The 13,535-nt window shown below is 49.5% G+C and overlaps 1 protein-coding gene across 1 annotated transcript in view; it reads right to left on the bottom strand.

Annotated features, from left to right (window-relative positions):
* The window catches only part of rbfox2 (RNA binding fox-1 homolog 2), a 23,327-nt gene extending 10,159 nt beyond the window's left edge, over positions 1-13,168 (bottom strand). The window contains exons 1-2 of the mRNA XM_084441466.1: positions 12,375-13,168; positions 4,851-4,901 (exon numbers count right to left, since the gene is read on the bottom strand). Of these exons, the coding sequence (XP_084297592.1) occupies positions 4,851-4,901; positions 12,375-12,626 (303 nt within the window). The 5' untranslated portion in view covers positions 12,627-13,168. The remainder of the gene's footprint in view (positions 1-4,850; positions 4,902-12,374) is intronic.
* Between the last annotated feature and the right edge of the window lie 367 nt (positions 13,169-13,535).

Below are 13,535 nucleotides of genomic sequence, written 5' to 3'. Positions count from 1 at the left end.
AGAGAGAGAGAGAGAGAGAGACTAATTGCACTTGAGTCCGCATGCCGCCCTCGAACCACGCTTTCCACAGACGCACAGCGTGTCAAAACAAGTCGTTTGCTACTCTCTGAATCCTCTAAAAAACGAGTGTCAAAAGATCTCTCTCTCTCTCTCTCTCTCCCCCCCCCTCCCTCTCTCCCCCCCCCTCTCTCTCTCTCTCTCTCTCTCAGGGTCGTTTCAACTATTCAGGCATACCGAAAACCCTCGCAGGCGCCATTAATTAATAATGCCGTTTTGGTCGTTTCTTTTTTTAACCGTCGCGTGAGAGACGTGGAAGGATGGCGTGGCGTGGCCCGGCTCGCTGACGTGCGAAGTATGAACACCCCCCCCCCGCCCCCTGCCGCGGCCTTGGCTACGGGCTTCATCAATGAATGACCATGCGCTTTCAACGCCACAGCGATGAGGCTGGCGGAGCATTATGGGATGTCTGGCCCTAGAGCGACCAATGAGACCAGTGGAGGAAAAATCGCTGTCACAGAGGCCGAGTAGCTTTGAACTTTGACCTCTTTTTACGCAAGTGCGCCTTGAAGTGTGTGTGTGTGTGTGTGTGTGTGTGTGTGTGTGTGTGAGTGCGTGCAGGCCAGGTAGGCGTATCTCCAGGGCCTCAGGGCACACGCTAGGGTGGGGCTCCGCAAATATTTCTCCTCTCCGATTCACTCTCTTTCTCTCTCTCTCTCCCTCCCTCCCTCCCTCCCCCCCCCATCTCTCTCTCCCTCTCCTTCTCTCTCCCTCCCTCCCTCTCTCTCAATATAGCTCCCTCTATCTTCCCCTGCATCGATGTCTCTCTCTCTCCTCCCCCGCATAACCTGTCGTTGCTACGACGTCTCTGGTTCCTCCGTGGTAAATAAGTGGGCCCTGCCACCTTTAAAATCAATTTCCATTCTCCTACTCCCTCTCTCTCTCTCTCTCTCCCCCATCCCCCTCTTTCTGGGGCTCTTAAAGGAAAACATTGAGATAACAGCTGCTAGGGCCCCAGGGAGGAAGAGAGGGAGGAGGAGGAGGGGGAGGAGGAGGAGGGAGGGAGGGGGGGGAGGGGGAGGTCAAACAGTGAAGTGAGCAGGATTCCAAGGTACAGCTGAAAGAGAAGCAGGCACGCGAGCGCAGGGGAGCGCAGAGCCGATCGCTGGCGGGACAACGGACCCCCCCCCCCCAGACTGGACCCCCCGCTGACAACAGGCAATGCGGTGATATGAGACGCAGCGCTTCACACACACACACACACACACACACACACAAATTCTTTGCTGTCCGGCGTGTGTGTGTCTGTCTGTCAGATTATAGTGGGGAGGTGTTAGTTGAGAGGAAACAGTGTGTGTGTGTGAGTGTGTGTGAGTGTCGGTAACAACTGTTCAAATGGGGGGGCCACCTGTCCCTTTCACTCAAAGGACACGGGGAAATACAGGGACAGCTGCGGGGACAATAAAAAATAAAGGATTTCTACACCTCTTTTTCCTCCTCCCCCTTTCCCTCCACCCCTCCCCGTCTTCCGTCCGGCGCAAATGTCTTTAGCGTCCCGTAGATAAAGCCAGCGGAGCTCAGGGCCGTCACACAACACACGTGCACGTCCCCAACGCTACAAGCATGACGACATATTACAAACGCATACATACATTTCAAATGTATATTCATAAATATGCATTGAAAAGTACGAAGAGCCGCGTGTAAAAATGTTACGCGGTGTCCGGCGGCCGCTGATGTTCAGAAGGCGTGCGTTACAGTAAGCCCCCCCCCCCCCCCCCTCCCCCCAGAGGGGCTTCCGAACGCCACTCACCATCTCCTCTCCGCTCGCACGGCGAATCAAAACACGAGATGCTATCTCTCTCTATCTCTCTTATTTCTATCTCTCCGTCTCGGCCGTGTTTACGTCCGCCGCCGCTGCTTCCGAAAGGGACCTTGCGAGAGCGTCTGAGCGAAGAGGGGCCACAGTCGGTCACACACACACACACACACACACACACACACACACACACACACACCAGCAGTCCCGATTGCAGCGCCGGATCGAGGAATTAGTTCCTAGACGACAGCCGCGTTTGAGACGTTAGCCGACGGCAAAATACAGTAGGATGGTACAGTAGGAGGGTACAGTAGGAGGGTACAGTAGGGTAAAAAAAAAAAAGAGAGGTGAACTCACCGTCAACACAGAAGGATAGTACAGTCCCATCATTGTATTCTGCGCAAGAACTCCCGATGTTCAGTCTCTCTCTCTCTCTCTCTCTCTCTTCTCTCTCTCTCTCTCTCCCTGTCACCTCTCCAGCTCGCTCGCTCCTGCCTCTGCCTGCCTTGCAGATTCAAAATCTCCCTCTCTCTTCCCTCGCTCGCCCGGCAGACCCTGACAGTCCGCCCCCCTCCTCCTCCTCCCCCCCTCCCCCTGTCCCCGTCACTCTCCCTCGCTTGCCTGCTCCCTCTCTCTCTCTCTCTCTCTCTCTCTCTCGCCTTTCTTTCCTTCTAGCCCCAGCCTTCTGTTTAGCTGCTGTGTCCTTGCCTACTCATCCCCCCTCTCTCTCTCTCTCTCCCTCTCTCTCTCTCTCTCTCTACTCCGGTCTCTCCTCTACCCCTCTCTCACCCAGATAGCCTGACGTTTCTCCTCCTCCTCCCTCTGTCACACCTGCAAACTTTCCCCTCCCCTCCACGCCTTCCCTGTCGCAGTCCCTCCCCCGCCACCCCTCCTCCCTCCTCCTCCTCCTCCTCCTCCCCCCCTCCCTCCGCTCTCGTTCTCCATGTAGGTGAGTTAACTGGGGCTGCCGGCACCACTGGGATAGAAACAGCATTTCCTCTCTCCCTCTCCCTCTCTCTCTCTCTCTCTCTCTCTCTCTCTCTCTCGAGGTTCTTTCCTGCTGAAAGCCTCTGATCGCGTCGTCAACAGTTTAGCACCTCGGCGCCGGCTCTTCCCTCGTGGCGCTACCCCCCCCCCCCCTCTGTGGGCGCTGAGTTTGCTCCCCATCTCTCAAGGTGTTGTCCGTCTTTTAACTTTCCTAGCTTCCTTTTCTCCGGGGGTCTCCCCCCCCCCCCACCACACACACACACACACACACCCCTCCTCGTCCAATATGGCCAGTTCTCGGCTGAGGACGTTACAGCCAATCACGGCCAGCTGTGTTCGTGAACTGCGTCCGCCGTCTTTCAGAACGCTACTAATTTGATCCCCAAAAACGTCCCCGAGACACACGGAGGTCTGGTCACGCTCGCGACGCCGGCCCGTCGCCGTGGACGACTAGTTCCTCTTACATAAGATACAGCTCAGCGGCGAGGATGAGGACTCAGCAGAAGACATGCGAGACGACCTGACTGAAAAAAGACATTTTCTGTCTTTTCTCTGGCCATAAGGGACAAATCACACAAACAACTGCACATTTCTACTACATAGGTGACCCAATTTCAATTGACCTTTCGATTCCCGGCGGTGAAGTGCTCCTTTAATGAAGAAATGGCATTTCAACTGAAATAAAGAGATAGCAGATGAAGGAGGAGAGGGCCAGAGATGGCCAGCAGTCATGTGAGATCGCTGGAGAGCGAGGGATGACTGGATTACGGGCGGAGAGGGGAGGATGAGGGGATGATGATCTGCAGATTAATCACACCGACTGAACCCCCTAATAACAAGCAGGCACTAGCAAGCGCACGCACACACACACACACGCACGCACGCGCACAGATTACATTCTATAGACATACACTACTAGACTACACAGAAAGAGTTAAGCTCAATTATTAGTGAGCCCTAAATATTTATATTTTCAAATGGGTTGTGCAGTATACATAGTAGGTAAAGCTACATGTCTGTGTATATACTATATGTATGTATGTGTATATATATATATATATATATATATATGTATGTATGCATGTGTGTGTGTGTGTGTGTGTGTGTATATATATATATACACACATACACATATATATACATATACTATATGTATGTGTATATATATATATATATATATATTATATATATATATACACACATATATATATATACTATATATATATATATATATGTATGTGTGTGTGTGTGTATATATATATACACACACGTAATTCATCAATTCCTCTAATTAACTACATATGAAGCAAAAGAGTTATAGAATCTACCAGGAATTCTTACACAATCGCATATCTCTGCTCATTTATCAATTTGTCAGATTTGGGTGGAAATACTATTTGAAATTATTTCAATTACTTGTCTGCGCTTGATTGCTCTCGTCTGGCACACTCGCTCCCATAAATGTAAACCACACGCCAGGAAAACTCAATCAAACTCCAAAGCAATTGAAAGGATTTCAATAGGAACTAGTATTTAGACCCAGGGAGAAGGCTGACCAATCAGAATCTACAATCACCACCTTGTGGTTAGAGGGAGTTTGAAACCACCCAAAATTATGTAGATGTAGTGTCAGCGTTTTTCCTGCAGAGGATTTTTTCAAATCCTCTCCAAATGTGTTTGATAGCTTGTTTAAAGTGCAGCCCATCCCTCTTTCTTGCAATGTCCATGGTTTGGACCACTATTAATCAAGAATTAATAGATAGGTTATCAGTATCTTAAACATTTTGTCTTCATATCTATTTTGTGTCATGTCGGGAGATTTACCATGACTGTGAAAAGTGAGCTCAGTCAGACAGCGAAGAATATTAAAAAATATGTGCGCATCACCCCCCAAAGACCCATTCTGAGCCAGGAAAAACCCTGAGTGTAGATAATAATATTCGAAGATAAGAAAATGAGAAAATGTCATATTAAAAAGTGTATTGCTAGTAACGTTATGAAAACAAATTGTCCATTTAGCTGAAAATGTCAAAAATCCCAGTCTTACCTGACTGTGAGAGGGGTATCCATGGTAGCCCATTGTCAAGGGGTCATTATTCTGCAAAAGAGAAGGCAGACATCTTAACAAGCGAGAGAAGGCAGACATCTTAACAAGCACCGACGACACACTTCTGTTTGGCGAGCAAACACGGACTCGTCCGTCCGCTGTCGTGACTCTACTCTGGAACGGTTTGATCGCCCCCTCGCCATCATCCCTCTCTCCTTCTCCCCTCTGATAGATGGACAGATCGATAGATACATCTTTAGATCGATCGGTAGATAGATTGATAGATGGAGCTTCATCGATCCCCCCTCTCTCCGCCCACCTCATCCCTCTCTCTCTCTCGCTCATCTCCCTCTGCGTCTCTGTCTGGGACGTTCGCGGATAATTGTCGCATTAATGGCTTCTAATCGAATTAATCCTGCTCACGTCTCGCCGTCCTGACTACGCGTCTCCCTACCCGAGCTCGACCCAGTGGGCCGGGTCCACTGTCCCCACGTTAGAGATATGACAGGGGTAAGAGGGAGGGAGGGGGGCTTTTAAGATAAATGGGACACAAGTGTCGTTGACGACGAGGCCTGTACGCTCGGTGATCCTGGCGTGACCTCGTCCAGACCCTCCTCGTCTCCCCCCCTCGCTGTGAACGGTCGATGTCGCAAGAACGAGGCGGGGATGGGAGAGAGACCACATGAGTAGATGCTTTTGTACTAAAACAAAAAAATATATTGTTTCAAAAAACTCCACCCCCCTGGCTCCTTTCTCGTTCTGCAATCCTCATTAGGATAGGAGATCTCTGCTCTCCAGCGTAGGAAACTTGCGTTTGGAACTCGTTGTATTCCATGTTTATCTCGGCGTTGCAGTGTTTAAACGAATGCGCGCCGTTAAAATGGGTGTGCTTCTCTACAGCAATTACAACAGGCTTTGAGGGGAAATGTGTGTCTGGCTGTGCCTTCTATAACAAAACAACCCCCTCCTCCATCTCCTCCCCCCCCCACTGCCCCATCTCCCTTTCATCTGGAACCAATGTCCCTTGTTGCTTCCGTCCCCGGGGGGACACTTTACTGTCGCGCGCGTTACAGCTTGAGCCCTGGCTGCTGATGAATAGAGTACATCCATCTACCTTCAACCCCACGTCCTCCCCCTTCCACAGGGCAGCGTTTCGAACACACGCACACACACACACACACACACACAAACTAAGCAAAAATATTTTCTAACGCCGTGCAGGGCCAACGCGGGAGGAGCTTGAAAGGGGGGGGGACGCGGTCGTAATAACGTCAGTTAAAAATGGCATGTTTGTTTGACTCTCTTTCTCCTCTGTGCCAAAAAAAGTACTTAGGGGAACAGGCTTCGGAGGCGGGCCGATAAATAATGAACCGGCTTTTGAGCGACGCTCCGGCAAAACATGAATAAAGCATAAACGGCCATTCCACCACGTCGGACGCCTCTCTGAACTCCCGGGGTACGTTGTTGTTGTTGTTGTGCATCTCGCCGCGAGAAAAAACCACGGCAAAAAAAAAAAGAAAAAGAAAAAAGGGGGAAAAACCCAGATGATGTTCATTGGTCACGCGGCGAAATGCAGATGGAGGGGAGGGGGAGGAGAGGGGGGGGTCATAAAACAACATCTGGAATAAATATTTCTGGAAAAAAAAAAGAAAGAGGGAGTGTAGAAATGAAAACACGCAGGGAGAGAGAGGGGGAGGGAGAGAGAGGGGGAGGGAGAGAGAGGGAGAGCAAGGGCCTGGATGGGTGGAGGAGGGGGCTTGGAAAAAAGGCCAGAGAGAGAGAGAGAGAGGGGGAGAGAGAGAGAGAGAGGGAGAGAGAGAGAGAGAGAGAGGACTGTGAGACAATGACTCATACATGAGCAGAGTCATGCGCTTAATAACCTTAAGGAGCTGGGCGGGGTGGGGGGGGGGGGGGGGTGTTCACTCAAACACACACTCAAACACACACAGACACACACAAACGCACTCACACACGCACACACTAAACATTTGTTTAAGTTAATGTACAACGACACATCCAAACACAGCACACACAGCCGACTCCTTCCAGCATCGGCCTCCATTTTCCCCGGCCTCACCCGGGTCAAGGCCGGCCTCGCCCAGTCCAGGCGGGGGATCTGCTCCCACTCACCCAACAGCTAATAACCCGAACTGATCCGAGTTAGAACACGAGCGCGGTCGAAGGCAGCTGCGCCTCCAGAACTTTCCCTCCCAGTCTTTCTACACACCCAAAAAAAAAAAAGCCAACTAAAACTGTAAAAAGAGTCTGGAAAGGTTTTTTCCGTGAGGGAAAACTTACGGGTCACTTTTTTCGCGACTTTTGTGAGGTCACGCTAATTAGCCACGCGGCCTACTGTCCATTTACAGAGAGGGGGGCTTCTGGTGGGGGGAGGGGGGGGTGTGAGCAATCAGGAGAAAGTAACGGGATGACTTGAAGTCAACAGATGGTGAAGGGGGGAGGGAGGAAGGGAGGGAGGGGGCGGCTCACAGGGGTTTGGGAATGGGATAGGGCTTGATAGAGGGGAAACGGACCCCCCCCCTCCCCAACACACACACACACACACAAACACACACACACACACACACACACACAAACACACACACAGACAAAACACAAACAAAAAATGTTTGATGTGAGGAGGGCAGGATGTGTGTTATTATTTTAGGTGTGCGTGCGCATGTGTGTGTACCGTTTAACGCGTGTGTGTGTGTGTGTGTGTGTGTTTGTGCGGGCGCAAGACAGGAGTTCTTGTTACCTCGAGCAGTCCCGACTTTCTCGTTCACTTCACTAGTTCAGAGGATTGTGATAATCCCTCGTACACACGGTCCCTGTGCTCACCAGAGCTGCAGGGGGTACTGTGAGCAAGTGTGTGTGTGTGTGTGTGTGTGTGTGTGTGTTTGTGTTTCACCAATTCCACTGGAGAGGAGACAACTGTCTCTTCAATCACTGCATGACTCAGGCTTGCTCTTTTCACACTTCCTGATGAATAACTGTAGTATTTCATATCATATTTTTTTCTTTCTACCTCACACAACTCAACGTGGAGGGAGGACAGCGCTGGGCAGGGACAGGACGGTCCGTCCGCGGACCACTTAATCGCCGAGCCTATGGACAGCCCGAGGAGAGAGAGAGAGAGTTGATTTCTCTCCATCTCTACCACATTCTCGCCGCTTGCCGCAGTGAAATCGGTACTTTTCCGTCTCGCGCGGCTGGACTGAAGTTAATTCCGGATGCTGTGCACAAAAAGTTCTGCGGTCGATTTATCGGGTTTACCTCCAGAAATGAGGTGGACAACAAAAACCTGACCCTAGATACGGCCAGCTTATGGGATACTTCATCATCATCAACCTTTATTTTCAGACCTGCAAACTCTGGAGTAGTGAAAAAGGTGACAACATACAAAAGTAAAACCCTCTAGATTCACTGAAACTACCATGGTTAACATAAAAAAGGTGACTGTAGCCAAAAGGTGACAAGTTTGCAGGTCTGATTTTACTAGGCAAGTTAATTAAAAGCACCTCTTATTTACAATAAGGGCCTCGGTGGGGTAAAAGCCCCCTAGGGGATGGGGAGGAGGAATAAAATAAAAAAGAGGTAGAACAAGGTACAGGATTAAAAAGACAAGACAAGTACACAAATATAGGCATAACCAATCAGCGGCAGACTTGATAAACAGACGCTGCTGTCGCGCCAAAGCTGGCCGAGCCTCGCTCCAATGTAAGCAACCGCAGCGGAGTGAGTCAGGTCGTTTGGCCGCCAGAGCGGCCGTGACGCTTCAAAGAGAAACGGGCCTCTGAAAAACAAGCAAATAAATATTCTCCGCTCGTGGCGGGGGAGTGCATTTTTCCTCGCTGACATTCTCGTTCTATTTGGGCCGTCCGACTAGAACGAGAGCACGCCGAGGTTCTCTCCGTCGGCGTTAACGTTCGTGAGCCGAGTCGTTTTTTCCTCCTCCCCGTCGCCCCGGGCGAGTTCTTATTAGGTTAGAAGGGCCCTAGCACGCGGTGACAACATCCACGATGCACCTCGGCGTGAGGAAGCAAATTGAATCAGACAACCCCCCTCTCCGCCCCTCCCCCCCCCCCCTCAGAATCGGACTTCGGTTCGAGCCGTGCCTTTTTTCTTAAGCGGAGAAACGCTTTTCAAAATGTTTCTGAGGTCATAGGAACGGCCTGAAGAGCTTGGCGCTATTTCTGCTCCGTTCAAATCCGTCACGTTCGGGATCGTGTGTCGGCAGCTCTGACTAATGAGAAGGACGGCCATGACAGTGTGGGTGGCCAGTCATCACCGTTACAGGACGCCGTGTAACAGCGTGTTATCACTACCACCACACCCTGTTAAGACTGGCCTCTGTCATAGGTCAAGGGTCAAACATGATCGGCAGCAGAAGTTCAGTGGTAACACCCAGCTGAAAAAAGGGGGGAGGGAGAGAGAGAGAGAGAGAGAGAGAGAGAAAGCTCTCAAACACTTAAATGCGTTGAGATGAGCCAAGTAGTCACATATAACGCAACACTTTCCATGATTCACTTTCCCCGAGTAGCAGGAGTCTAGAGTGCCAGCGTGCATTTCTCAAGTCGTTTCTTGGAAAGCTCAGTGATCTCATTTACATGGGAGAGTCCAATATCTCTTAACCTACTTTCTGCAGAAATATTAATGGTGTCTACCGGTCAGGGAATAATAATGTCGCGGTTTGCTTTTTCCATGCACAGTTGCCTGAAAGGTTAATTACTGTGCGCATCAGTGTGTGTGTGTGTGTACATGAGTAATGGGTGTGTCTCTCTATGGCCCTGTTCGCACCAGGTATTAACATGCGTCTTAGGTGCTCTGATCACAAGTGGCACGTCAGTTCACAGCTGGCATTAGCATGCGTCTCCACAATGCACCTCGAGGGACCGCTTGTGATTGGACCTCACTTCCCCCCCCATCTATATGCAGCAAACGCTTACATCATTTCCGTTTGCAAAGACCAAGCGCATTGTTGTTTCTAGCCTGCGGGGGCAGCATTGTGCTTGTGCCTCGTCTGCCAGAAATTAAAAGTAGTAGTCAAAGCAACACAGTGTGTTCTTTGATGTGTTCCAGACCAACCAAATCACCCAAGATGCTTGACGTACTTGAAATATATCTCTAGGGTCTTTTGGAAATGTTCAGACGTTGTTGACAAAGCCAGCTTAGCTTGAAGCAGAGGATTTCGGTGGAGTAAGCAGCACTTTGACGCGGCCTGATAAAGACATTCACACACACTGAAATAACGCAGCATGTAACCCAGACGACCTCCGAACGCGGTCTGAGCGATGGGATCTGAATGCGTCTCAGGTGCATTCACACCTCACCTGTCCGCTTGTGATTGGATCGTCCAGGATGCATGTGAATGACAGGTGTGACCAGCGTGTGTGATTGGGGGTAGGGGGGGTAGGGGGAGTGGGGAGGGGGGTAATTCAGTCACTGCCAATCTTTCGCCACAGGCTCAAAACTCACCTCTTCAAGAAGTACTACAACGATCCCCCCTCTTAAGCGCTATTGTATTATATTTTGCTACTCTTGCACTTTGGCTTCAGCACTAGATTATGCTCTTAGTCACTTGTTTAGAAAAGAGATGACTTGTGAGTCCTGGCGAGGATTGGTACAATGACTACCTACATTAAATGCAATTATTATAAGTCGCTTTGGATAAAAGTGTCTGCTAAATGACTAATGTAATTGTATGTGCCGGTAGCCTGTGTCTCAAAATATTGTTTACAAAAACTGGCTTCTTAAAATGTGAGGTTATACCATAATATGGCCCTAATCTGTAATTCCTGTATTATGCAGTGTGTGTGTGTGTGTGTGTGTGTTGCATTAATCCCCTCCCTTAGATAGGGATCTCAGGGATCAGTGTGGTTATAATGCCCCCTCCAGTACACATGGTGAGCCCGTTAGCTCCGAACAAAGCTTCTTTACTGCTAGTGATAGGGCAAATCTGTTCCCCCTCTCAGAGGGGGAGGGAGGGAGGGATGGAGGGGGGGGCATCCCTCCCCCCCCGCGCCCTCATTTCCGGGCTACCCAACCAGCTGATGCTCTGTACTTTTTAGGGGTCTATCGATCCATGCATCCATCTCCCTCGCTCTCGCCATTTTCTCTCTCTCTCACACACACATTTCCACGCTGTCTCTTTTTAAGTGCATTAGGTCTACGATCCCTCAGCCTGTCTTTCAACACTAGCGCAGGCCACAGGGAGGAAGGGTAGTATCCTTTACACGGTAAAATAGCCCCCCACCATCAGACCCCTCGGTAGGAGACCACCGGGCCAGCAAACTGGCCACTTCAGTCCCATTACTGATCCCTCTGATGGCGAAGAAATGGCCTTCTAGCTTGTGATGTATGATGTACTGAATAATGCAATGTGATGATACACTAAAGTGCATCTGTCCTGCCCCAAGCCTCTCTATGGAAAGATAAAAAAAAGATGGCTATAAAAAAACACTGAGAACCATCAGATTTGATTTCGTTGACGTAACTGTTGTAACTGCTCGGTTGCTTGACCCGTTGCACTGTTCTTGCTGCAAATATGACTTGAGCAATATCTGGAATGGGAATAAGAGGCCACTAGGCCTAGACAATTGCACTCCCACACCAGGCTGTAAACTACAGCTACCCCCTAATAAAGTGGGCAGTCTTTGTTTACGTCCAACCCCCCCCCCCCCCAAATTCACACATGCAAACATTTGACTTCAATTTCCATTTCAAACCTTTCAAACCAAATGTTATCAACACCACGGCGCCAGGCCACACTATAGACCAACTGTGACTGATATATTTTACAGACTAACAAAGCTCGTCCGTGTTTAGGCCATATTACTCAGTCCAGTTCTGCTGGAGTACACCACGTAGTCAGAGTATACCCACTTCTTTGTTCACCTCTACGCCCCTGCTATTATTTATAGCCTAACCCAACACGCAATATCCATTCTTCTGAGTAAATGTGTGCGGCTAGTTTCTTTCGAGGGCTGTTAAAATGTAACCGACGAGGAGATAAACCCAGGAGGTTAGGCTGTAGGCCACTGCACAGAGAGTAGCAGGGTCGAGTTGATATTGTTTCTCTTTTAGACAGAACGCTCCGGGCTATTTGTGAGTATTTCAGAGGACGTGGTGACATTTCCCAGTGGTTACATGTGTTTGCTAGCATATGTCATGGACAAAGGCGTAACTGTGTCACATAACTTGTACAGCTAGTTTTGTTAAGACTACTATACGGGTCAAACATCAGCCTATCTCAGCCGGTTTGCTAATTAATCAATCCAGTGATTAGATTGCAATGTTAGAATGATTAGAAGTGGTTTTAAAACGGCTGTGCTAGTGATTGGGTTATTGTAGTTTGGAGCGCCTGGTGTCTGTTGTGCGCCAGGCCTATACGCACATGAAAACATCAAGATCAAAGCTATAGGCACCCTTTATGTGGGTTAGACAGTGAAAGTCATGGTCAATGTGTTTACAAACCCACGTCCAACAACAACCACAGCCTCTTACGGGCCTAGGGTACCCTCTCACCTGGCCGACCTCTGCGACTCCTGCGGATCCGTCGATGCGGGGACGCTTGCACTCTGCCCCGGTCGAGTCCACCAGAGCCGCCGGGGTCTGCGCGTCGGGCTCCGGGTCACCTCGCTTCATGGACCGGACGACCGCGGGAGCTCCGCCGGGGTTGGGATGCACTCCTGCCATGGTGTCCAGCTCCCTGTCCCGGTCCATCAAACCCCGGGACACTGGCAGCATGATTGATGCTACGTCGGTCGACATTAACATTTAAAATCCCCTTATGTTCCCCGTCTATTTCTAAATTGGGAATTCTCTCTTATTAGTCACCCTTCTTCCCTGGTCTCTGGCTTGTCGACAGAATGGATTCTTACAGTCAAATACAGTTTATATAACAGGCCTGTGTGCTGTTCCAATTCTAATGCAATCAAATCTAAGTCACCCTAATAGGAGTTGAAATATGATCAGTATTAATCTGATCAACCAATTCGATGGAGGCACCAAATTGGATTGGTAATGTACTCTTTCTGGCAATCCCAAGTCAATCGTTTTTTACTGCAATATAGATTGTTGCAACGGAGGTTGTTCAGATATCAAAACGCCTCCTACCAAATACCTGGCCAGCTAATTCTCATCTAATACAGCCCTATGTTTACGAGGCATGTAGGCTACGGTAACACTAAGGCCGATGTTTTTACAGATCTACAAAACAAAGCGATGCAACAAACCTACTTGACAATGTTATAACGCTCACTCACTATTAACCCCTTTATATTGCGCCTGGAAGAGAGAAAATCACACGGAACAACAACATCCTATCGAAACCTCAAGACAAAAAAAAAAAAGCCAGAACATGTCCTCCCTATCGCTTTCTCAGTCTATAATAGCGACAGGCTACTTTTACCAGAGACGAAGGGTTACTGAAAGTAAATCATCGCAAAGATATCTCTCTCCATGTTAGTCCTCCTTTTTTTTTTGCGTTAGATGATTTCCCAAAACAAGAGCCAAACGGGTCTGCGGTATTTGGTTCCCTCTCTTCCCTGTTTTTGTGTCCGTGTCCCGGTGTATAGGATATTCTTGCGGCGTGTGCGCTACAGAAAGGAAATCGTCCTCCCTCCCCCTCTTCTCGTGCAGCCGTTCCCCTTCCCTCCCTCCTCGTATCTTCCGCTCAACCCTTTG

The sequence above is a fragment of the Borostomias antarcticus genome (assembly GCF_949987555.1).
Source record: "Borostomias antarcticus genome assembly, chromosome: 7".
Lineage (NCBI taxonomy): Eukaryota > Metazoa > Chordata > Actinopteri > Stomiiformes > Stomiidae > Borostomias > Borostomias antarcticus.
Note: the sequence above shows the minus strand (reverse complement) of the source record. Positions and strands in the feature narration are given on the sequence as shown.